The 27,120-nt window shown below is 40.7% G+C and overlaps 1 protein-coding gene across 1 annotated transcript in view; it reads right to left on the reverse strand.

The window, feature by feature from the left end:
- Nucleotides 1-27,120, reverse strand: part of ATOX1 (antioxidant 1 copper chaperone) — a 414,888-nt gene that overhangs the window by 278,184 nt on the left and 109,584 nt on the right. The window contains exon 2 of the mRNA XM_044069417.1: nt 10,133-10,208. Within this exon, the coding sequence (XP_043925352.1) occupies nt 10,133-10,208 (76 nt within the window). The remainder of the gene's footprint in view (nt 1-10,132; nt 10,209-27,120) is intronic.

Genomic DNA, 27,120 nt, shown 5'->3' on the forward strand with positions numbered 1-27,120 from the left:
CTAACTAAGAAAGTGAAGGCCTCTATAAAGACCAAAAAAAACATTCCCATGAAATGAGCTAGCAAATGAAGCAAAGGATAAGCCCTTATTCAATTACATTAGAAAAAACAAGAAATAATTCACAACACTGCTCTGAAGTGAACTTTCCACTATGGAGACTTACACTCAAACCAGAAGGACATTGTAAACACAATGGCAAACAAGCTTGCTGCAAACTTTTCCCCTGAAACTAGCATCCCAACTCTAATCACTGAGTCACTCCTCCACATCACTAAGGAATCATGTCTTTAAGGTACTCTCAAAAAACAAAAACACTTCTTTTGTGGGTCCTAATAATATATCATATTGTCTAATTAATAGTGTTAAACATGCACTCACTGCCTTCCTGTCCTTAAACTGTATAACCTAAGCCACAGGCTATGCCCCAAGCCCTGGCACACAGTTGTAGTGATGCCCATCCACTAGAGTGAACCCACTGCAGATCCTGGAAACTTCAGACCTAACAGCTTGATAAACCTAATTTGTAAAGCCATGGAGTGCATTATCACTGACTTCATTAACCATAACATCAAAAATTTGATCAGACTCAACCCACAGCAATTTGGCTTAGTAAAGGGTAAATCATGCCTCCTAAATCTTGTCAGGTTCTTTGAGAAGATCACTCAGGCAGTGAACAGGTGTCATGCCTATACTGATCTGGCTAAAGAATTTTTGACACTATACCAAATGATGGAACTGTATTAAAGCTAATAGCCTTAAACACTGAAACAATGGTTCCTGTATGAACAAATGGATAGAGCTTTTGAACAGCTCAGACCACAGAGTGTGAAATATCACCACCAGGTGCTCAGCCACTGTAAACACCATCCCATATGAGCTTAATTACTACCTGGAAATGGAGTGTAAAAAAAAAAAAAAAAAAAAAAAAAATATCAAGTAAGTGGCAATATAATTAAAACAAAATTTAATGTTCGATCTGAGAACTTTCATTCCTACACATTCAATGGGTCTTCATCAGAGATAAAATTAGTACCACGTCACTTCTTTTTATAAAATTCTGCTGATACACACCCCTTCGTAAAGCTATATAAACCAGCACTAAGCAATAAAAATAAATACATAAAAATAAACATTTTATCTAAAACATATGAATTTCATCTTCAAAATGGGCCTTATGAAATCATGTCACTAAGTCCATATGGACCAAAGCATTTAACTTAATCTGCTCATAATAAAAAACCCTTTATGAAACCATCCAAACTAACACTTAAATAATGAAAATAATAGCATTAAAAAGTTAAATATTTTATTTAAAAGCATACATATTTCATCTTCAAAATGGGCATTATGGAAATCATGACATTAAGTCCATAAGGACCAGAAGCATTTAAATGAATCTGCCAGGAAAGTTCTCTGACTTCCAGCAAGGTTTTCCATAGTCCTCCCCTAAAATCATGTCTGACCATTTCTAAACCAAAAAATTTAAAACTACGTCTCTAATACACTTGAATGTGCTTCCAAAGGGCAATTGTTTGAAGTTGCTTCTTGATCGCATAAGGGTGTTCATAAATGTGACCTTTAAAAGCCCTTTCAGTTTTCCCTATATAAAACATACAGCATACCGGACAAATTGCTACATATACCAAGCCCTTGGATCCACAATTAATATGATATATTGTAGTTACTGGACCTGAGCCTTTAATATCCACCTCTGTTCATGGGCAATAAGTACACCTTGCACATTTAAAGGTTCCCATTTTTTGTGGTTATTGATACAAGTGTCCGTAGCTCCCCATAATCTCTCTATGTAGTTCTTAATACTCCAGTCTTTCCTATAAATTACACAGGGGCCACTTCTTAACACTTCTGTATTAATCAATCCCACATTAAAGGCTTTCCACTTATTTTTAATTATTTGTGAAATTCTGTCGTCTCTATTATATGCGAGTATGAGACCCTTAATGTAACTAGAATTTGAAACTAAAACTTCCAAATGACCTAGTGGTGGAGGAAAAGTTTAAGGAAGAAACTGCTCAGACTGAACATTAAATTAGGTACTGAGGATAATGATATCAGTAGTAATTTAACATTAGACCCTTTAGATCCCCCCCACCCTTAAGGAGATCAGAGAGATCAATCAACCAAAGGCATGAGCAGAGGCACAACTCCTCGATACAGAATTCCTTGAGGGATCAGGATGGGAAGGCTTATTGGCCGGAAAGGGGATGAAGAGGTATTAAACACCCCTTATTATGACAACGTCCCATTAGTCACTAACAACTATGGAGAGTTTAAAGTTTATAATTTAAGTGACACTGTAATTACTTCTGTACATGAAAAGTGTATGACTTTTGTGTCTACCAAGAAAGCAAATTTAACTACCACTCTAATAGATTTAAAGCTATTTACTAGAAAATTGAATTTTTCTGTGTTACTTGCTTATGAACAGTATACTGAACAGAGAAATGAATTACGTAAAATGAGTTTGTATAACCCTCTGCTTCACTCAGCCTTGTCCCGGTTTGAGAAGTTATGTGAGCAGGATATCTGGTAGGTTTTGATTAACAAGAGGAGACCAATACACTAAAACCTCCCCAAGGATGAATTTCATTTATTACAGAATATCTGTAGGAATAAGGACATTCTCTTGATGAAACCTGATAAGGGGGGAGGGTTGGTCATTATGAAGAGCACAGATTACAATGTTAAAATGGAATCATTACTTCTAACTAATCAATATAAGTACCTATTAATCAAGTGAATTTAGCACACAGGAAAATACACTTTTTGTAACATGATTTGTTGATGCAGGAAAAAATTACAAATCATGAATTCAACTACGTCAACATTATGCATCCAAGATTATCGGGTATATTTTGTATACCATAAATACATAAAATCCCAGGTAGACTTCACCTGTATGCCCTACAGCAGACACCAAGAGATCAAAACTTTTGGAATGGCCAAGTTTGTCACTCTGAAGTTAAAAGATATCCTTAGCCACAAAAAGCATATATATATATATATATATATATATATATATATATATATATATATATATATACACACACACACACACACACACACACATATGTATATATCTATATCTATATATATATATATATATATATATATATATATATAGGTCTACTTTGAAACATCTAAAACCCATAACATCTAATTTCATAACATTAAGCCCAGAGCATCTAAAACCCATAACATCAAATTTCATAACATCTAACACTACAAATCACAAGAAAATAACATCCCCTCCACATATAACAAAACCAAACTACCAAACACACTTTTTACTACGCTTATGCAGGGGGGGGCAAGCCCCCCTGCACTCCCCCATGTGGGGGGCTCTGCCCCCCACATCTCCTATAAATTAAATATACCAATTCCAAGATCGCACTACAGTGGGGAAAAAGTTAATTTCCTAACCCAACTGTATCAAGCCTCTCCTGCAGAAACGTAGTAAAAAGTGTGTTTTGTAGTTACACACACACACACACACACACACACACACACACACACACACACACACACACACACAAAGATTTCTGGGATTTTCTTAAAAGCATTAGAAAGGTCACCTTTATTAATGATTTAATCTTGGTTATGATTGATGTCAAAGACACGTTTTCTGTAATTCTGCATGAAGAAGGGGTGGCATGGTTTTATGAGTATTTGATGTTAAGGCATTGGACACCAAGTTGACTGAAGTGATGCTTGACAATAATTATTTTCTTTAATGGTATGATTTACAAGCAGAGACCAGGTATGGCCATGGGTGCAAGGTCTGCTCCTATTTTTGCAAATACACTTATTGCTCATTGGGAGCACAAGTATGTCTTTAAGTCAGGTTACCAAAATTCATGGACACTATGGCCGATAGTTTGATGATGTGAATTTTTTGGAAAGATACAGAGGATAAGCTAAAAGAATTCTTTTCCTATATAATAGTGCCACTGATTTTCTATAGTTTACTATGGAGCATTCAATTGATTCTATTAATTACCTAGATGTTGAAATCATTAAGGACAGGGTCAGAAAGACATTTATATCTATCAAAAATTGATTTATTCACACAGTCTTCTTCATTTTTATAGTTGCCACCCATCTCATCAAAAAAGAGCTTTGGTTAAAGGGTAATTGGCAAGACTGAGCCGTATGTTTCCAATTAAGAATTATTTTATTTGCAAACTGATAAAGTGAGGTCCATGTTGGTAAGAAGAGGATATCCCAAATGATTTTCTCTCCAATATTTTTGAGGAATAAGAGATGCAGGATTATTTCCCTCACTGCTTGGTAATTCAGAAGTTTTAGTTAATAACAAGGTTTCAAATTCTACTTACACTAAGAGCCTCATACTCCCATATAATGGAGACGTTGACAGCATCCTGGCAGATTAAGTTAAATGTTTCTGGTCCTTATAGGCTTAATGACAAGATTTCTATAATGTCCATTTTGAAGAGGAAACTTGTATGCTTTTAGATAAGATGTTCAATGTTTTAATGTTATTATTTCCATTATTTAAGTGTTACTTTGGATAGTTTCAAGAAGAGTTTTTTATTATGAGTAGATTACGTTAAATGCTTCTGGTCCATGTGGGCTAAGTTTCATGATTTCAATAAGGCCTATTTTGAAGATAAAACTTCATATGTTTTAGATCAATAATAAAATAATAAATACATGAAAAGTAAACATTTGAAGTGTTGGTTTGTATACCTTTAAGAAGGGGTATACATCATGAGAGGAATTTTATAAAAGGAAGTGACGTGGTACTGATTTTATCTCTGACTGAATATGTAGGGACAAAAGCTCTCAGATTGAACATTAAATTTTGTTTTAATTATACTGGCATTTTTTTTTTTTTTTTTACATTTAGTCTCCTGGTAGTAATTAATCTCTGCTGGGTGGTGTTTACAGTGCCTGAGCACCTGGTGGTGATATTCTACTCTCCTGTTGTTCGAGCTGTTTCACAGCTCTGTTTTACATTCAGTCTCCTGGAAGCAATTCAAGTCTCTATGGGGCAGTGTTAATAGCAGCTGAGCAACTGGTGATATTTCATACTCTGTGGTCCAAGCTGTTCAAAAGCTCTGTCATTTGTATTCCTGGTTCATGAACAGATGCATAGCCAACTGACTCAGGAACAGAACACACTGTCAAAGTAGGTGACAGAGACTTCCTCGGTCAAACAGGAAATGCTCATTGGTGTCCTATAGGGATCAGTGATGGACCCGCTCCTGTTTGTCATTAACTTCTCTGACCCAAAGCTGAAAGCAACGCTTTCTGGTTGTCCAAATTTGCTGATGACTGCAAGATGGGTGTAGCTGTCAAATTCTCCAAAGATACATTCACCCTTCAAAATAACATAACACAAGTCAATACCTGGAGCACAGAAGAAGTGCTTACACTAAATGCCAAGAAATGTAGCATCACTCCCTTCAGTGAAAAGAAATTTACTTCAGCGTACTTCACTGACAACACTCCATTAGCAAATGAAATAGTGATTAGAGATCTCAATTCCCATGTGGCAAAAGCAGTCAGAATTCCTTCTACATTTTGCAGCTAATTGCCAGTGGCATCTCTTCTAAATCCGAGGAAGTCATTGTTCCCTTTTATTATGCCGTACTCCAACCTATAACTCTCTCTATGTTAGGGAGCATGTAATCTATATGGTCTAACTCATGAAGTAGCTTTCACATACTATTTAAAATTCTAATAATCAGATGGCTAACTTTTAAGAATACAGAGGCAGCTGCTGTACCACAACTATCATCTACTTTGAATGCCATTTTTTTTTCTTGTGTAAAGGTGCTTCAGACACATCAGGATGACAGATATAGCATCAACGCAGCAGCACATCAACATGTTTAATACATATTTATACATGTTTACATGTTTTGATACTTTTACAGCCAGTGTCCATGATGACATGAGTTGTCACCCCGCACACTGCAGACAGGTCCAGCAGCAGCTAATGTACCACTACCTCCATTACCAGGAAACTGTAAGCCACTACGGTGTGGCCAGAGACACCAGATTGGAGTTACTAGACATGAGTAGCTTATGCAATCAAGTGGGACAGATGGACTTGCCAACCCCAGTGAATATTAAGGTTTGTGTAGCATTAACCATCCTTGCTAAATGTTTTTTTCAGGAACACTAACAGTTTCTCAGGGATGCCATACCTACACCAGTTCTTTGGTGTTATTCTGTAGCATGTGGAGAAGCATACAGTGTTTGCATGGAAAGGAGAGAAAAGAACCACCATTATGCAAGCATCCTACAACAAGGAACATTTCCCCTGAGGTTCTGGGAAACCACTGACACCACCCACATTGGCATAAAGTTCCCACCTTCTTCATGTGTCATCCAATATTTCAACCAGAATGGATTCCACTTACATGCCAGGTGGTGTGCAAGATTACATGCAATGTATTTCTGCTCCACCTAGACAGTACCCATGATTCCCACATCTGGTGCACAAGACTTCCACCAGCGTTTTGTGATGAATGGCTTTCATAGGATTATCTAGTTGGTAAGTACACACACAGCAACAGGGTCCCGGACGTGATGCTCCCATAGACATGGGCAGTAGGCCACTTTTAATAGTGTCCACTGCTGTGTGTTGCAGATGAAGCAGGACATGCCCTGGAACTGTGACGAATGATCACCATCCAAAGCCCCCAGACCATGGCAGAGATGGTGTACAAAACTGTATTGCCACAGATATAGCACAGTGAGTGTATGTTCGGATTCATGAAGGCTTGGTTCCGTTGCTTGAATACATCTGGTGGGACAGTGCAGTATGTACTGGATATCTCCAGCAGATATTTGTGGATTAAACCATGTTACACACTATAGCAGGAGACAAGTACAGACAACTTAAGAACATCGTAACACTGACTGTACATCTGCTGGGAGCACTGACCGTACATCTGCTGATACCAAGTGTGGTGCCCATGACAGGAAAGTACCTGGACTCATGGAAACCATAGATGATACTAGCAGTTCAGCCTGTATGCCCTCTCCCCCCACAATCATTTTACATGTGGAGGACATGTGCATGCCCTCTCTTAGTAGCATTAATGACAGTGCTACTGTATCATCAGACTGTCAAGTACAAGGTTCCATTTCAGTCAATCACAGATGACCTCCTGACATCGATCACGTGCCAACCTGCTGTGCTGGCACCCCACCATTAGAACCTATAAAAGCACACAGTACTCTTATGTATGACATTGTAAAGCTTATTATGTTGCCTGTCTGCAGTAGTGATCCATTCCATCATAAACTCCTTGCTGCCTGACAGTGTGCGTCATATGGTTCCACATTGTGCATCCCTGTGCATGGGAACTACCATTTACTCCCTGTTTTAACCTGTTTAGTTGGGGTTTAGCCTTTTTAGGTGCTCATTTCAGAAAGGCTCCTACCTAGTATAGGCAAGAGACTAAAATATTTTTATATTTACTGCACAAGGATCAGAGGGAGCATCTGCTCCACCAATGTGACTGCCCCTTGTACAAAATCAAAAGCAACAGTGGAAGCCTCACCTCAAACTACTTCATCAGTAGAAGGCAAACATTAAGGAAAGTTAGCATTCTACAACAAATACTATGCATACAGTTTTGCAAGGGACAAATTGTATTAATTACTACATTTTATATTTTACATCATCAAAAGGAAATGCATTAAACTGGGAGAGCCATCTAAGGAGAAGTGACCGGCTCTCCAGGCAGAGAAATAAGTGCAGTACGTAGCTGTCTATCATTTACAATTTAAATAAAATTGTATAAATGTGTACTTGTGTTGTATTTTCTGTATCTCTTTTTGTTCCCTCCGTTTTAATGGTCAGCTATGGCTCAGGATGTGCAGCTGCAGTGTCCAACTGGGTCTGCACCAGCCAATACAGCTGTTACTGGCTCACCAGCAGTCAGCAGGCCTACATCTCTGTAGGTAGAAGGTTGTCACCCTGTGGAATGAGATCTAAAAGGACTTGTTGGTGGCCTTTGTAGCCAACTCTCATGTGGGGGGGGGGGGGGGGCAAGGACTCAGAGCTGCCCAAAGGGATACTACTGAATCACCAGGCTTCAGGTGTGGTGCCTGGCAGCATCCAATGGACAAGGCCTACAGAGTGACTCAACTGCACAAGGAGATGTTTAAAGGTCCCAGCTCAGGGAGTTACTCAGCAGGCCCTGTCCATCAGACCATCGTAGCTTGGGCCTTCCCATGTCAGCTATGGAGGTGACTAGCATCTGGGTGGGTCCAGACAGGCCCTTGATACCCTGCCCTAATAAACCCCATCACAGTTTCCCCTTCCTGGTGTGTCCCTCCCCATACCACCTACAGTCCAATCTTTCCCTGCTACCAACTGTCCTTTGTCTGTCTCCCCACTACAGCCATCCCTTTTGCATACATTCCTCCCCATCTGTTCCTATCTGTGTTTTATGTTAATTTGTCCCTCCTATCCTCCCTATGTCCTCCTTCCTCCCCATAAATGCTACTTACTATCAACACCATCTGCCCTTAATCTTAAAATAAAAATGTTCTTCTTCCAACCCCACCTATCTTCCATTCAGGCTACCCTTGTATGTGACCCTCTGCCTGCTCTTTCCCCATTTCTGGCTCTTTTATTTCTCTTTATTTTCTAGCCAGTTATATGACGATCCAAGATGACTCTCTAGTGTGATGTCTCACTGCAGTCTGCTCCAGTGCCTGTGTTGTAGCTATGAAGCACTTTGTTACACTTGTGAACACAAAATTTTAGGAATATCATGCCGTTGTGCCTCTCACAGCAGTAGCATAACCACCCATAACACAGCTACTTCAGTGGTACAAACGCTGCCATTACAGCAGCTACAATAATTTTCTATGCAGCTCTTTTCCCGTTACGCTGACACTATGCCACACCTAATACACACCAAGTCAGCATCTGACTGTGTAGTAATAAAACATCTGTGCTATTTACACTGTAGTGTCATGGTGTTATGGATCTGTCCGAGTAGCCACCCTATATTTTTAAGTGAGGCAAAGTTGTTGTCCATAAGTTTGTTTAAAGGGGTTATCCTAACACCAAAGTGTTTTATCAAATGGCAACAATTTTGAAAGCCAGAAATTAAGTTTATAAACCGTATGTTGCACATACAACAGCAATAACAAAGTTAACAGAATAATGTTTAAGAAAAGATTAGCAATGCTTCTTCCATTTACAATAAATTCTTTGAGAATAATGAATATAACCAAGTGGAGAATTCTGATTGGTTATGAGTCCATAACACATAAAGTAGAAGACAGCTAACATGCTGTATTAAGATGACATTATTTTAGAGAAATGTTTGACTCCAGTAATTAGAATCAATGATTTGTCTCTGCATAAGCAAATGAAAATGGTCCACATAAGTGTGTTTTTATTAACAATGTAAACATGCAAACATAATTAACAAATTCTGTGTTATAGAAGATAAAAGGTATGAAGTGCCAAGATTTTTTAACTATGTATCCAAATATGTAGTCTACACTGCAACATGTTCACACTGCCCTGCTTTCTATTACCAGGACAACTACGTATAAATTACCACACAGAATATATGAACACTGTCACCCTTTTAAGGTGAACAATATTAATAATACATTGTGTAGATGAGCAAAAAGTGCAGAGGTTTTAAAAAGTTTTATCTTTCCGTTGTAGACATGTAAACTCTGGGAAGGTGGACTTTGAAATGGCACAATATTATAAGGAATATAAATGTCAGGCAAATGTAAATGCCTGCTGTCCCCAGGTATTAAAATAACACATTTTTGGATGAGTTTTAAAAGGTAGAAAACTGAAACATTACGCAATTGTATTTATAACAAAGTTCAGCTTGATTGAATTGTTTAGCACCACTTACCATTTTCACATATTGGAATTGTGTGCAATGTCACACAACTTTCTTGTATAAAGCATTTGTACGAAGTTTTTAATTGACAGTTTGAAAAAGTCCACTGGATAAAACAGTATACAGTGAATATTTTGTCATTTTTATTAAAGTGAGGTCCTAACTCATCCTGTGTGTGCTGTATTTTATTTAGAGTTCTTACATATTTACTTAAATGTAAATGTTAACCATCCAATAACACTTACCTCCTAGTTTGTTCAGGACACGTGTAACAGCAGATGAACAGCCTTCACAGGTCATGTCTACAAAAAATTCATGCTTCTGAAAGAAAAGGAGGTGATACTTAGAAAAATATCCGTTATTTTAGGTCACAGTAACCATCCACTAAGTATGCAAATATAACATCTTCCAAACTTACACTGTCCAAAACAGCAAAGGACAGCTGGAAAATGCATCATACAGTAATTCCAGCTCTCCAAACAGTCACTGTAAAACAACAATACAACACAACTCTGAACTTGCCAAAGGGACAATGATCAGAAGTGTAGTGCCATTTCCTATTTACAATTTTAAAAATGTAGTGTTTTAGCTTTGTGAAGGAAATCCCATTACATGATTCAGACTAACATTTTCTGCAACAGTGTTTCACAGAATTATCTTTAGCAGACACCACCGCAGGGCTCTATTACACATTAGTTCAATAAACTAAAATATTTGTCAGTACAGTTACTTTTCCAAAATGAAATGTAGCAGTCTGCTCAGAAAATAAAGATATTAGGAACCATTTTCTAGCGATGCTAATCCAGTAGAACACTAATGCATACAAAACCATATAAATGTTACTTAATTCCAAGACCAAGAAACAGGGAATTACTTTTTCCACAGAACTTCTGGCCCTGTACCATGCCTGTCAGTGAGAGAGAGAGATTTAGTGTTGATGCAGAAATTCAGACATATATATCTAATAATTACATAGGTAATTAAAGGATACCCTTGCTAACTCTGATATTCAGAACCAACATATCTAGTTTCAGTTTGGGTGTCCAGGTGGGTTCATACCTCTCAACTGTACAGATTTTCACATATTGTTCAGATTTTTGCCTCATATTTTTGGTCTGTCCCTCATAAAAAAATGTGTTTTTTTGACAAATCACTGGGATGAACTAAGGATTCAAGCCAAGAAATAGTGACATGCAAATGAGTTTCAGACCATGTCCTTCAGAAAATGTAGGTAACACAAATCCTGCTATTCTAGCAACTTTCTAAGTTTATAAGAGCAATATTTAAAATGTGTCCCTATTTGTGGGCATTTGTCCCCCTATTTTATCAGGCTCTGTCCAGATTTCTTGCACTAAGAGGTTGAGAAGTATGGTGGGGTATACTGAACTACCTCTACCATCATTACACATTCTACACAGCACATGGAAGGTACAAGGACATCTTCACCAATAGAGATGAATGTAAATACAAAATAATCAATACAATACATTAATGCTATATGATCACACAAAATAAAGCAAACAAATGAAACAAGATAGAGGATGTGTACGAGATAAAACACTGGAAATGCGCCAAGTTAATGAACAAAATGGAGAAAGAACATGAATGTAAACACACTGAGAGAATGGAGACAGTTAAGTGCCAGAATAAATCTGCAAAGATGTTGCTATACACAGGAGCAGAAAGTACAGTTGTGTACCTACCATAAATGTAGATGTTCAAGTGTATTCACTGTTGCAGTCATTACTCTTGGGTTATCCTGCTGGCAGGCTACCCACAGTCGGCCAGAATTCCAAAGTCTAGGTCCGGCGTCAGTTGCTGTCACCTCTTCCCTGACGTCAGTGCGCCAGGGGTATAAAAGATGCAGCCGATGCCATTTTCTTCAGTTTTTCTTGCCCCAGATGTCAGATGCCCCCAAACTGATAGGCTGAAAAAATATGCCAATAAAAATGCATGCAAAAAAATAACATTTCCTTTATCTACAAGCAAATACACCAAATAGGTTGTATAGGATAGAGGTGTGCAGATAAGGCCCAGCAAAGAGAAGGGGGATGGTGGGTGGGTAAGCTGGACTGCAACAGTGAATACGCTCGAACATCTACATTTATGGTAGGTACACAACTGTACTATGTTCATCGTGTTTCACTGTTGCAGTCATTACTCTTGGGTTGAATCCCAAAGCTGAGGCTGGGTGGCTGGGCTAAATAGGATTAGGAGAGGCTATGAGGCCCTGCAGAACTGCAGTGGCAAAGCCAGCTCTGGACTTAGAGTAAAGAGGTAAGTGGTAGTGCTTTGTAAAGGTGTGCACTGAACTTCAAGTTGCAGCCTCTAAGATGTCTTTGGTTGGTACTCCTCTGAGGAAGGCTGCTGAAGTGGCTGCTGCTCTGGTGGAATGAGGCCTAATGCCCTTAGGGACAGATTTGCCATGTTGAAAATAGCAGAAACGGATGCAGTGGCCTATCCATTTTGAAATAGTCTGTTTTGAGATAGCCTTTCCTTGTGATCCTGCAGCATATGACACTAAAAGTTGCTCAGTCTTTCTGAAAGTTTTAGTTCTGTCCAAGTAGAAGCATAACTGCCTGTGTATGTCCAAAGAATGCAGAATTTTCTCACCTTTGTTCTGTGGATTCGGATAAAAGGTAAGCAAGTGAATGGTTTGGTTGAGGGCGACACTGGATACCACCTTAGGCATAAATGCATGGTTTGTCCTCAGAGAAACCCTGTCTGGATGAAAAATGATAAAAAGGTTCCACAGCCATGAGTGCTTGTAACTCCGACACTTGCCTTGCAGAGGTTATTGCTAGGAGTAGAGCTGTTTTCCAGGATAAGAATTTTATATCTGCTGTTGATGCTGGCTCGAAAGAAGGCAGTGTTAGTTTTTCCAAAACATAATTTAGGTCCAAGGCCGGAGTTGGTGCTCTCCTTGGAGGCCTAATATTTTTGGCCCCTCTGAGGTACTGCCTAATTAAAGGATGAGAAAAGATAGGTGGTTCCATATTGTAATGGGCTGACATGGCAGAGGCATGAATCTTAATTGATGAGAAAGAAAGGCGTTTGTCCAACATCTCAGTTAGGTATTGTAAAATCTGAGGGATATTTGGTACACACGTGTCAATGCCTTGTTCCTGGTTCCAAGCACAGAATCTTCCATTTTTCTGCATAAGATTATCTGGTACTGGGCCTCCAAGATAACATCCATAACAGCTTTTGAAAGAGGATTGTTTTGAATGGCTACATTATCCGCCATGCTGCCAGATTTAAGGTCCTGAGTTGGCTGTGCAGGATCTGATTGTTTTGTTTGGTCAGCAAGTGAGACGTTTGAGGCAATATCCATGCTGGACCTTGAGACAAGCTCTTTAGGACTGGGTACCAGTGCTGGCGTGGCCAGTCTGGTACAATCAGTATCATTTTTGGCTTCTCTTGTCTGACCTTTAGGAGTACCCTGGGAAGGAGAGGCAGTGGAGGAAAGGCATATACTGTTAGATTTTTCCAGCTGAAGGATAGGGCGTCCACTTTCCATGCTTGGTTGTGATAAATCCTTGCACAAAAATCTCTGCAATTGGCAGTTATGAGGTGAGGCAAATAGATCTATGTCAGGGCATCCCCCATTTCCTTATTATCATGCTGAAGACTTGTGGATCCAGTTTCCACTCGTGGGGATCTATGAGGTTTCTGCTTAGTTCGTCTGCCAGAGTATTTGTTTTTCCTGGCAGGAATTGTGCTTGCAGGTGAACTTGAAAAGCCAATGCTGTGTCCCATAAGGTCACTGCTCGTCTGCAGAGGAGGTAGGAATGTGTACCTCCCTGCTTGTTTATGTACCACATGACCGTAGTATTGTCTGTCTTTATCAGTAGCTGTCCTGGATGAAGCAGGTCCTTGAAAGCTGTCAGGGTATTTTGAACAGCTAGCATCTCTTTTTGATTGATGTGAAGATGCATCTGGTTTGCAGGCCATGTGCCCTGAATACATTTTCCTGCCATATGGGCTCCCCAGGCATAATCTGATGCATCCGTTGTCAGTGTCTGTCTGGCTGTGGGTAAACTGAACGGCAGACCCTTGTTGTGGTGACAGGCTTCTGCCCACCATCGAAACTCCTGTTGCAGGTAGGAATGAGTGCAATTACTGTCTCCAGGCTGTGGCAATGCTGAGTACAAACACTTTTTAGATACCATTGTAGTTTCCTCATATGCAGTCTGGCATATGGAATCAGTAGAATGCAGGATGCCATGAAACCCAAGGCCTGCAAGATTTTCCTTGCAGACAGGTTGTTTTTCGTTGCCAATTTCTTGAAGTAAGAAGTCAGTTACTTTTGTTTGTCTGGCGTGAGATAAGCCATCTGAGCAGTTGTATTTAAGCCTGCACCCAGGAATATTAACTCTTGAGAGGGCACTAGTTTTGATTTATTTTCGTTTACTGTGTACTCTAAACCAGTTGGTAATCTTTTTACAAACACCAGATGCTTTAGAAGAATGTCTTTGTTCTCTGCTTGAATTAGGCAGTCATCCAAGTAGGGATATATTTGAATTCCTCTTTTGTCTGCAAAACGCAATCACTGGTGCCAGGCATTTTGTGAAGACCCAGAGTGCAGTAGATAAGCCAAAGGGCAGTGCAGAGAATTGGTAATGCATTGAGCCAGCTATGAATCTGAGGTATCTTCTGCAAGACTGTCTGATTGGGACATGCAGGTATGCCTCTTTTAGGTCCAAAGTTACGAGCCAAGCCTCCTTGCCCAGCATGGGCAGTAGCTGCTGTAGAGTCAACATCTTGAATTTTGGAACTTCCAGAAACGTACTTAGTATAGATAGGTCCAGTATTGGTCTCTAGGTTCTGTCCTTTCTGGGTACTAGGAAAAGTCTGGAGTAAAATCTTTGCCCCTGCTCTTGTTGTGGTACTTGCTGAATGGCCCTCATGTCCATGAGGGCTGTAATTTGTTTTTGTGCCTCTGCCCATTGATTGTGTGGCAGGTCCAGCATACCTTTTGACTTTGGTAGAGTGTGAAAATGGAACCTGTAGCCTTGGGGCACTATGTTCAAGACCCATTTGTCTTGGGTAACCTTTTGCCAATTTGATGAGAAAAGTGCTAGTTTTCCCCCTAAGGGGGCTGCCAAAAGAAAAGTGCTTCGATCTGGCAGAGGAAAGTCATTGGGACGGTTTCCTGTAAGGTTATGATTTGTCTTCTCCGCTTTTGGAGGTAGAAGCACCCCATTGTTTAGGCCTGTATGAGCCTTGGGGCTGAGATCTGCCTCTGGGACGCCTATATCTGCCTCTTTGTGGTCTGTCTGACACTGGAAAGGACCAATTTTTAGAAGGCCAGTTCCTGCTAAACCTGGGTAGCTGTACCTGTAAGAAATCCCTGACTGTCTGCATGGATTTTGCTTTATCCTCCATTTTTTTCAACACCTCTTCTGCTTTAGTACCAAACAAAGTATCATGCTGCAATGGTGCATCTAATAATTTTGCTTTAACATGATCAGGCAGATTCTGTTCCTTTAACCAAGCATGCCTTCTAATAACAGAACCTGTAACAGCGGCCCTGCAAGAGGCCTCCAGTGAATCATAAACCACATTGCAAAGTATGCTTTCCCACTTGTTCAGCTGCATGCAATAAATCCTGCAATTCCCTGTTCCATGAACATTCAGTATTTGTCAACAATTTCTGTTTAAGCAATGACATTAAATATTGCTGATATTTAAGCATATGAAACTGACAATTTAAAGCCCTTACAGCCAAGGTAGCAGAAGTGTAGACTTTTTTCTCCCATCTGTCTGGAGCCCTAGAGTCCCTATCAGAGGGGACAGGTTTTTTTGCAGTGGAAGCTTTAACTCCTTTGGGACCCTGAGATATAGTTTCTGGGTCAGCAGTGGGATTTTTATATAGGAATTTATGAGAATCCGGAACCCTGTAGTATCTGTCTGGCTTAGCAGGTGCAGGAGGTAAAGAGTCAGGGGACAGGCTGGACTCTGAAAATACATCATCTACAATGTCTAAAACAAGTGGAATAGCAAGGGGTCTGTGCTGAGGAAGTAGGAGAAAGTCTCTAAGCCTTTTCTTAGATTCAGAATAATCTTGACTCTCCCAGTGGAAATGCTCCTTCATGGTATGTAGGGTTTCCCCAAAAGAATAATCCTCAGGAGGAGAGGCTGAAGGAATGGATTCTTCAGCATCAGAATCCTCATTGGGAAGCATGGAGTAATCCTGTTCAGAAGAGGAATCAGAGGAAATAGAAACCTGATCAGAAGAATCATACTCTTGTCTCTTGCCTAGGCCTCTTATCAGGAGGGGGATGGGAGCCCCTGATCAAAGTAATTAGGTCTTCGGCCATTTTGAGCATCTGTTTTTTAGGCATAGAAGTTTGTGTAGGAGAATGCTGTACTTGTTTCTTTGTCTTTAGAGCTGCTTTAGTCTTCGTCTTTGAAGATGAAGATGGCTTTATATATAGTTGTGTAGTTCTGAAGACACCCTCAGAAGCCGATGCCTGCTCAGCGGCTCCGGACCTATCTGAGGGAATGATTTTCGAGTGTCCAATACCTTGAGTATCCAGAGGCCCAGTCGGCTCCACGTGGGAGTCGGAAGCGGCCTGTGGCTCTGAGGTAGCGGGTGCCAGGGGCTGCGAAGGCACCTCACTAAGAACCAGCAACTGGCCTAGCAGAGGCCTCGTCGTCGGTTTTGGACCTCGGATGCCTATCCTTTTCCTTGTCCTTGCGTTTTTTGTAACCTCTGGTTGTCGGCTGTTCTGAAGGCATTATATAATTAAATCTTCGGCCAAAGTAATGAAATGCAAAATCAAACCGACTCTTAATAGTGCGTTGGTTAATTCTAGCACAAAACCGACAGCTAGCAACATTGTGATCAGGGCCTAGGCAAGGAATACAGTAAGAGTGAAAATCCTTATGAGGTATTTGCTTCCCACAAGAAATACAACTGTTAACTTTTTCTGACATCGGTCTGGAGCAAGAAAAAAGTTTCCCCAATGGCTTTAATGAAGACTTCGGTTCTGAAATTTGGATTTGAAAATCTCAGGAGTGGCCGACCGGCACTTGCGAACTGCTTTTGCTTCGGGCACCGCGCGGCAAGAAAGACTGAAGAAAATGGCGTCGGCTGCATTTTTTATACCCCTGGCGCACTGACGTCAGGGAAGAGGCGACAGCAACCGACGCCAGAACTAGACTTTGGAATTCTGGCAGACTGAGGGTAGCCTGCCAGCAGGATAACCCAAGAGTAATGACTGCAACAGTGAAACACGATGAACATCTATAAAAAGAAGCTGTAAGCAAGCATTTTGAAGTGGGATTCAACATATTCAAATAGCTACAGTATTTAATAACCTACTTAAAATATTTACCAGTGTTCCCATACTGAATCATTGAATTGTGAGGGGTGACGAGACCTGCAGGTTCTGCTTCAAAGGGATGGCGTGATACAAATAAATGTTCTTTCGCCACATGTTTCTGAATAAGTTACCAGTTATGTGCCATGCAAGCAACACAGCACTCTGCAACCTCACTGCCAGTCAAATACTGCCAAAACAAGATCAGTGTCTTACAATATGGGACACATAAGGCTCCATTTTGAGAGTCACTGAATGCCTCTGGGGTTGCTCTAAATAAATCTGCACCATGCATGATTTTTAGGAGCCTATTTCCTCAGTGTGGTCTAAAATGTGCTACTCAGAGCACTTCATCTCCTCGTTATCTCCACAAACATAATCCTGTTCACTACACAGACACCTCACCATTATAGTGTCATCCCCAATTTCCTTAACTGTAAAGCAACAATCAATTGTGAACATGTAGGATTCTGCCACAATGATCCTCCTATCAGAGTTGGTCATCATGTGAGATATGGAATAATTCCTTCACCTACAAGCTATGTTCATCTCTCCCTGAAATTGCTGCTTTTGACATGGCGGTCCATTAGCAGCCAGCCTATTAACCCCCAACTAATATGACCTCACTAAAGGTCACGCAAAGTCAAAAGTAAAATGGCACAGTACGTTTGCCTACTGCCAAACCTTGCTAGTAGAATACTAAAGCGATGTTACTATAACATGGTTAAGAACAGCTGTACTAACTTGCAATAAATAACTTTAGGTAATAATAAGAGAGCAAGAGTCATGTTGTACTGGCTGAGTACGATGTGGGTAACCACTGAAAAGTCCAAAAGTCATGTACCGTATCACAAGGAAAAGGGTCCATCTTTGAAATGTGTAGATCCTAGCAAAACACGTTTTGGCACAAAAAATAAAAAGAAACATTTGGTCACCAGCAGTGGCTACCACCTAATCATTGTGTGATCAAAAGAACATTTTCTGAAACAATGTTTCACAGAATTATCTTTAGCAGACACCAGCGCAGGGCTCTATTACACATTAGTTCATTAAACTAAAATATCTGTCGGTACAGTACTTGGGGAGGGGCAAGGGTAGCACTCCACAACTACAATCAGTAGCCTGTAAAGGAAATAAGATCAGCTACGGCTTTACGTGAGGTAGCAAATGCTGCACATGGCTCTTTACAGGCAGGATAAGTGATGCTCTGCATATAGGTGGGTTACACTGTCATAGTGTCATTACTACAATTTCTGGCGCAGATGTGTACCTCATGACTGACCTTTCTTCCTCACAGTGCATTTCAGGACATGAACACATTGTACAACTACTGATGTTATTCATGTTAATGGGTACATATCCATATCCTGTATGCCATAATCATCACCAGACATGAATCGTGTGCAGTATAACAGCAGTGCCCTCAGTACTCAGCACAAGTGGTTTTGTGAATCCCCTCACATAAAACAGAGATTAAAAAATTGCTTTCATGAACAAACAACACAAAGAATAACTAACTTAATCCAGTAAAGTCCAGCGCATCACAGAATAAAAAAAATACAGTCATCAAGCATTTAAAAATTCTACTCATTTAAAATGCATTGGTTGCTTGGCAAAAGTGAAATAAACCAGACCAACAAAAGTGTGGAAAAAAAAAACATGTTTCTGATATGAAGACCCTGATTTTCAAAAACATTCACAAAGCAGAAGCATCGACAGGCCACACTTAACCTTCCAATGTTGGTTATATTTCTGTAGCATTACCCACAGCCAGGTCATCAGTTTAACAAAAAAAAAAAAAAACAGCAGTGGACTTTGGTACTTTAACAACACCTGCCTATCTTATGACTAGCTGTGGTTTGTTTGCCTGTATAAACTGTAAAATGGAAAAAATGATGCCATAGTACCTGCAGAAATACATCCTTACTCATTTTGGGATACAAAAACGGCAGTGAGATAGGCTGTTACTCATACCTTTATGCATAGTTCCCAAATAATCCTAGAGGAAGAATACTTTCCTAAGTTTTTTGCTTTATCTTGTGAAGTAAACAGAAAAAGTACACTCATTACATCAGAAGATAAACACCAGACAGTAGACCTGGAGCTTAGCATTCTAAAAATGTGACTTCCTTCCTTAAACATGATCTTACTTTGAATGTCTACTAAAAATAGTCAAAATTTAACCTTACCTTACTCCCTCTGACCTTTATATATGCCTCTTACCATAAACATTATTCTCCATTAAAAAGTACATCTAAGCAAAATGAATTGTACTAATAAACTCTAGTAAAATAATCTCAAATCTACTTCCTTAATCTTCCTCATACTCCTACTCAACTCCTCCTCTTTTCCCTTTCTTCCTCTCATTCTAAAGTCCATACAATTATATTCGATTATCTATCTAGTGCCTAAAACATTGCTTTTTTTTTTTTTTTTTTTTTTTTTTTTTACAGTTGTTTGTGTGTATGTGTGCAGTATATATGCCAATACATTCTGTTTAGGGATTTTTTTTTTTTTGTTGCATTGCATCTTCCAGGTCCTCTCTGAAAACAGACTTCTCGAAAAGTACAGTTTTGTACCTACCATAAATGTAGATGTTCGAGGATTCCATTGCTGCAGTCCTTACTATTGGGTATAGTCCGCATCCAGTCGGCCCGAATACCAGAGTATAAGGCTGGCGGTCAGGGCGCATTAGACTGACGTCAGTGCGTCAGGGTACTAATCATGACCGGCGGTGCATATCCTCAGTCTTTTCTTGCCCCAGATGTCAGAAGAACCTAAAAAGACAAGGCCCAAAATACCTGCACCAAAACATGAACAATATATACAAAAATATAAGCAGGTAAATCACCTACACAACCACCCCTAAACACAGAGGGAAGGAGGGAATGGAATCCTCGAACATCTACATTTATGGTAGGTACAAAACTGTACTATGTTCTTCCTTCCATTGCTGCAGTCCTACTATTGGGTAGAATCCCAAAGCAGAGGTAAGGGAGGCTGGCAAATCATAAAGAAGCAGGAGCTGACAACATGCCTTGCAAAACAGCTGTGGCAAAACCAGCCCTAGACTTAGAGTAGATAGGAAGGTGATAATGCTTAGAGAAAGTATGCACTGAACTCCAAGTAGCTGCTTCCAAAATATAAATGCTGTTGAAGTGGCAGTAGCCCTAGTGGAATGAGGCCTAATCCCAGCTGGAACTTCCTTGCCATGATGGGAATAACAAAATGCAATGCAAAAGCCAATCCACCTAGAAATAGTTTGTTTTGACACAGGCTTGAAACAAACAACTGCTGAGACTGCCTAAAATCCTTAGTCCTGCTTAAATAACGCAATTGCCTGTGTACATCTAAAGTATGCAAAATCTTTTCCCCTTTATTTTGGGGGTCTGCATAGAAACCACCTTAGGCATAAAGGAAGGATTAATGATACCCTATCCTTATGGAAAATCAAAAGGGCTCGACTGCCATAAGGGCCTGCAACTCAGACACCCTTCTTGCAGAAGTAATAGCCAACAAAAAGCAGTCTTCCATGACAAATATTTCAATTCAGCAGTAAAGGTTGTAGAGTAAGTTTTTCCAACACAAAATTGAGATCCCAAGCAGGAGTAGGAGCTCGGGGGTCTTAAACTGCTTGAACAAAGGATAAAACAATGGTGGGTCACAATCATAGTGAGCTGAGATTGCTGCAGCATGAATCTTGATGGAAGAGAAGGACAGACCCTTGTCCAGTAACTCAGTAAGATATTGAAGAGCCATACTCAAATTAGGCTCAGAAATCTCCAAATTCTTTGCTTTACTCCAAAATAAAAATCTCTTCCATTTTACACTTTCCTTGTACTAGGTCTTCTAGCTTCCATAATCACATTTAAAACTTGTTGAGGAAGTTGAGACCTGCTGTGTTTCAACACAGAATATGCCAGGCTGTCAGAGGAAGAGAGTGAAGCTTGACATTGAGCAGATGAGCTGGGATAACAGATGTGGAATCAAAGGTTAAGGCCATGGAGGCTTCTTTACCAGACTCCGTAGTAGAGGTACCAGTGTTGCGAGGCCAATCTGGAGCTATCAAAATCATCCTTGGCCTGTCCTGTCTGACCTTTAACAGTACCTTTGGAAGAAGAGGCAGAGGTGGAAAGGCATACAGATGAAGGTTTGTCCAACTGAAAGACAGAGCATCCACTTTCCAAGCTGTGTGATGAAACCCCTTTGTGCAAAACTGTGGCAGCTGGTGGTTTAGTGGAGAAGCGAACAGATCTATGTCTGGAGTTCCCCATGACACTGTCAATTTCTGAAATACATGAAGATCCAGTTTCCACTTGTGGGGATCCATGATTTGTCTGCTTAACACATCTGCTAAGGAGTTCTGTGCTCCTGGCAGAAACCTTGCCTGAAGAGTTAAAATCATTGCATGCCTGCATAGAGGATAAGAATGTGTTCCCCCTTGTTTGTTGACCACATGACAGTTGTGTTGTCTGTTAGAATCAACACCTGCCCTGGAAGAAGTAACTCCTTGAAAGCCAGCAATGCGAACTGGACTGCTAACATCTCCTTTATGTTGATATGTAGATGCTGTAGTCTGGCAGGCCACTTGTCTTGTATCCACTTTACATTTAGATGAGCTCCCCAAGCAATGTCTGAGGCATCTGTCGGTAAAATCTGACTGAGTCCCTTGTTTAGGTGACATTCCTGAGCCCACCACAAAAATACTCTTTGAAGGCAAGGTATTATTTGAATGACAGTGTCTAAATCCTGGCAGTGCTGTGTCCATACATTTTGAGATAGCACCAGAATATAAGATGCCATGAACCCTAATGCTTGAAGGACTGTCTCTGCAGTCAGCACGGACTGATGAGATAGTTGATGGAAGTAAAGTGACAGACTCTTTTGTTTGTCCGGGGTTAAAATCTGCTGCTGTATTCAGTCTCACACCCAGAAAGCACATGTCTTGAGAGGGTACTAGACTGGACTTTATTTTCGCTCTCACAATACCCTAGGCATCTTAGCACTGCTATAAGATATTCCAGATGCTGTAGAAGGTCTTCCTTTCTTGAGAGGCTTTTCTGAGCCCAGAATCAGGCAGTCGTCTAAATAAGGATAGATTTGAAGTCCTTGTAGCCTGAAGTAAGCTATCACTGGCAATGCAGAGAACTGATAAAGAGGATATGCACATGAAGGTAAGCTTCCTTGAGATCTAAAGTTACCATCCAGTGATCTTTGAAGCTGTTGTAACGTCAACATCTTGAACTTGGGAATGTCCAGATAAGTGTTGAGGAGAGATAAATCCAAAAGCAGTCTCCACGTGTTCCCTTCTCTGGTACTAGGAACATGCGAATAAAATCCTAGGCCCCTTCTGACACAGGGACTGGTAGAATGATGTCCAACACCCATCTGTCTTGAGTAATTCCTTTGAAAAGAGACAGTTGTCCTTCCAAAGGAGCTGCCAGAATCTACTGGCAGTTGAAAAGGCAGGTCATTGGGTCTGTTAAGGACTGACCCCTGCCCTCACCAGAAGTCTGAGCAGGTGAACTCCCTGTTCTAGGCCTAAAGAACCTTGAGCCCTGCCCCTACCACGTCTAGACCTACCCCTAGACTGGGAATCATAAGCAGGATATGTCCACCCCTTAGCAGGCGAATTTCTACTAAACTGCATTGGGCTACCCCTGCAAAATCTTTAACAGTTTGCATAGACTTAGCTTTGTCCTCCATTTTCTTTAAAACTGCTTCCACAGGTGAACCAAACAACACATCAGACTGTAAAGGAGCATCCAAAATCCTTGTCTTAACATGCTCAGCCAAATTTTGATCCCTCAACCAGGCATGCCTAAGAACAGAACTAGTGGCAGCCACCCTCGAGGAGGCCTGCACAGCATCAAAACCACATTGCAAAGAATGCTTGCCCACTTGTTCAGACACATAAACTAAATCCAGCAAGTCTTTACAATCAATACCTTCCGCCAAAGCATCCACCTTAGATTTCAATTGTGAAAGGAGATAATTTTGATATTTCAGCATGTGAAACTGACAATTCAACGCTCTCATGGCTAGAGTGGAAGAAGTATACACTTTCTTCCCACCTATCTAACGCCTTGACTCTTTTTCAGTGGGAACAGGATTTTTAACCACAGAGGATTTAACACGTTAAGGCCCCTGAGAAACAGTTTCTGACTCTTAAACAAATACTTATGAGCTACCTATCAGGTTTAACAGGAGCAGGAGGCAAAGAATCAGGGTTCAGGGAAGCCTCTGCAAAACATCTTCCACCACATTCAACACAGGAGGTATAGCTAAGGGCCTATGCTGGGGTAAAACAAGAATTCCCTAAGCCTCTTCCTGAATCACAGTAATACTGGCCTTCCGATGGAAAGTGCCCCCTGATGGAATGCAGAGAGACTGAAAATGAAAAATCCACAGGAGGAGAAGCAAGGAGTGGCATCATCCACATCAGAATCAGAATAATGAGGATACTCCTGCAAATCTTCCAGAAGATTCAGAAGCCCCTGAACCCTGTTCAAAACTGTCAAACTCTGGTTCCACTCTAGGCCTCTTATCAGGAGGGCATAGAACCTCTAATCATAGTAATCAAATCTTCTGCCATTTTAAGCATATGTTTCTTAGGTACAGAACCCGAAGGCTAGGAGAAGCCCTACTGAAGCTGAAGTTGGCCTACCTCTAAAAGAAGTTTTGGCAACAGAAGGAGAGGCTCTAACTACTTTGGGAAGAGAGGGAAGAATAGTTCCTCAGCCTGGCCTGCCTCCTGAGAGGGTACATCCTGTAACAGTAAAGTTTCTGCCTGAGACTCTATAGAAACTCCTGGCAAAACCTCTGGCTCCACTGAGCCATCTAAAGAACCGGCGCCTGGGGACGCGGTTCATCAACCTTTGTCCTTGCGCTTCTTGGATGCCCAAACACTAATCTGGCCCTCCTCTTAATAGCGCAACCAACAACCTAAACAAGGTATACATAATGTATGGTAATCCCTATGAGGTATTTGTTTCCCACAAGAAATACAGTTATTCACTTTTCTGACATCCGGTTAAATACTGAGGCAAGAAAAACCAAAATGTTCCCAACGGGGTACACCAACTCTGATTCGTCTGAAACTCGGGCGGTTAAATATTTCAAACGCCAAACCTGCACCACAAAAACTGCTTCTGCATCGGATCACGCAAAAAAAGACTGAGGATATGGACGGTCATCGCGATGAACTGGTACCACGCACGGCGTCCATCTCCCTGACCGCGCCGAGTCTTACCTTCTACTCTGTATTCGGGCCGACGGGACTGGATACCCAGACCCATATAGGACTGCAGCAATGGAAGACGAAGAACATCAGGGCTATACCAGTTGAAGGTCTGCAGTACGACTGGTCTGTTCTCAGCACTTACCAACATTTTTGAGTATTTATGTTGCAAATCCTGCAAAATAAATACAATAAACTCTGAGTTAACCGGCACCCATGGGGATTGGTAGATGCCAGATAACTGTAGTTTCTGGTTGCTTGAGAGTTACTATTAAAATAGGCCTGACTAATACTGTACCCTGTACTACACCTGTCATAAAAAAATCCAAGTACAATGGGTGAACATACAATTTTAGAAGGGTCCATGCCATGCTTACCTACATTTCTAGGTTCCCAAGTCAGCAAAGAAACAGAATGTTCTAACAGTAATGGCATTATACGAGTCATCAGAATGAATGTTTAAAGCAAGAAAAACAGCTTCAAATCTAATTACAATGAAGGAGACATTACACTTTGTAAAAAAAGAGGATAAAACAGGGATGTGTGTGTACTCACTCAAAATATCCAGACTATAGTCTGAATCACTGTGTTTAAAAAAATGCATGCACAAAAGTTTCAACATACAGATGCGTCAACCTCAAATATAGTGCCAATTCATAAATAATCCTCATGTCCATTTCCTTAAAGATGTACACCTACTATGCCTATAGAGAAGGTAAGCTGCAACCACAGACAGATATACGACAGAATAAGCATCCAATACAAATCTGGAAAAATAAGCTACACCACAGGAGTAGCAAAGATGCTCAGTTAAGCTGACATTGAGGGGGATTCAGCAATGGACTTGGCATTGAGTGCCACCACAGAGTGATAGCTTAAGTGGCTACTCAACTGCTCACTCATTTACAGAATGGAATGAAGTACTAATCAATGCACAGCTGACCCTAAGGCAGAGACCTGTGAGTACTGAAACCTACAGAGCTTCTTCAGTTCATAATGGTCCTCACAGACCTCTCTGTGTGCACGCATGTATGCATGCATGCAAATATTTATAAACTGCATGACACTGTATGCAAAGACAGACAGGGAAAGTAATGCTCTCAGGTAATAACCCCAGTATACAAGCTAAAACTATTAATTTTCACCTAGTGTAAGAAAACATAACCCATTCCAGCAAAAACAAGTGGCTACGTTTGTGTTCTGGAGAGCAGTGACACAGTAGAGGAAGATAAGAGAAGCACAGCTTCAGATATCCATGATCCTCATAGTAATGTTCAGTCCAGCTAGACAGATGATTTCTCAGCCAGTGCCACACCAACAACATACATTAGTATAGGTCTAGCATCCCACAGTGCAAATGATCAGGCAGTTGCTGACATCTGCAGTAATATAACAGCAGTCATCCACAACCTCAAAATGGTGAGCTATAGATGCTGCCACTGTTGGTCGCCTTGGTCTTCTCTCAGAAGGAGGCGTGTCTGGAGTGACTAAACAGCACCATGTAGCCACTTTCAAAATCATCATCATCAACTCCATTTTCTACACAGGGTCGGTGTCAACTGTCACCATCTCTCTCTCTATTCAATGCCACTCCCCTGTCATTTTCGATACTCATGCATGACAAGACTTCTCTCGCACAATCCATCCACCTCTTTGCTTGACACCCTTGTTTTCTCTTGCCTTCTTCCTGTCTGTCTCAAATCTTCTGCTTTTCTGCACTTGTGCCCAAACCACTGTAATCTGTTTTCTTTGACCTTTACTGCAACTGGAGCTACTTTGGCTTCTGCTCTTATGTCCTCATTTCTTTGTCTGTCCCACAGGGGGGCATCCTACGATCTGTCTCAAGCACTTCATCTCCATCACTTCTAGCTTTTTTCAACTGCTATGCCTTTACTGCCCAGGTTTCTGTACCATACATAGCTCTCAAACTCTTAGCACAAAAAATCTGGAGAATGCCAAAAATAATGGGGGACAAAGCCCCAAAAGAGAGACACATTTTAAATCTTTCTCTTATAAACATAGAAAGTAGCTAGAATAAAAAGGTATTGTGTTACCATGCATTTTCTGAAAGATATGAAGTCTGAAACTCAAATGACTGTCATTATTTGGTGAAGTCCGTCCTCACTGATTTGTCACAAAAATCCAGAAAAATCACAAGTTTTGTGAGGAGCAGTCCAAAAATAAAGAGGCAAAAATCTGGACATTCTGTGAAAATCTGTACAGCTGAGAGGTATGGATACAGTAGTACTGGTCGCACCACTTTTTTGTACACCTTACCTTTCAGCTTCTTTGGCGTTCTTCTGTCATACAGTACACTTAACACTCTCTGCCAATTGGCTGCAGCCCCTCTGATTCTAGCTTTGACTTCCTCATCAAGACCTCCCTTCTCCTCAACCATTCATCCCAGATACTAAAGCTGTTAACCTGTTCCACTATTTTCCATTCTATCAGTTCTCAGCTTCTTCTGATGTCCCCATTTGCTGCCACTGCAGCTGTCTTATCTGTACTAAGTTTTGTCCTATGTGCCTCCAGTTTTGCATTCCATTCCCCTATCCATTGCTGAAGTTCTTGCTCAGTCTGCCTATAATGCTCCATTGTCTGCATAAAGCAACTTTGTTGATCTGTGCCTTCTGACCTGTTTATGAACAGCGGCAAACTCAGAGCT

Source organism: Protopterus annectens, chromosome 4.part0 (genome assembly GCF_019279795.1).
Source record: "Protopterus annectens isolate FY-2018-M chromosome 4.part0, PAN1.0, whole genome shotgun sequence".
In the NCBI taxonomy this organism is placed as follows: Eukaryota; Metazoa; Chordata; order Ceratodontiformes; family Protopteridae; genus Protopterus; species Protopterus annectens.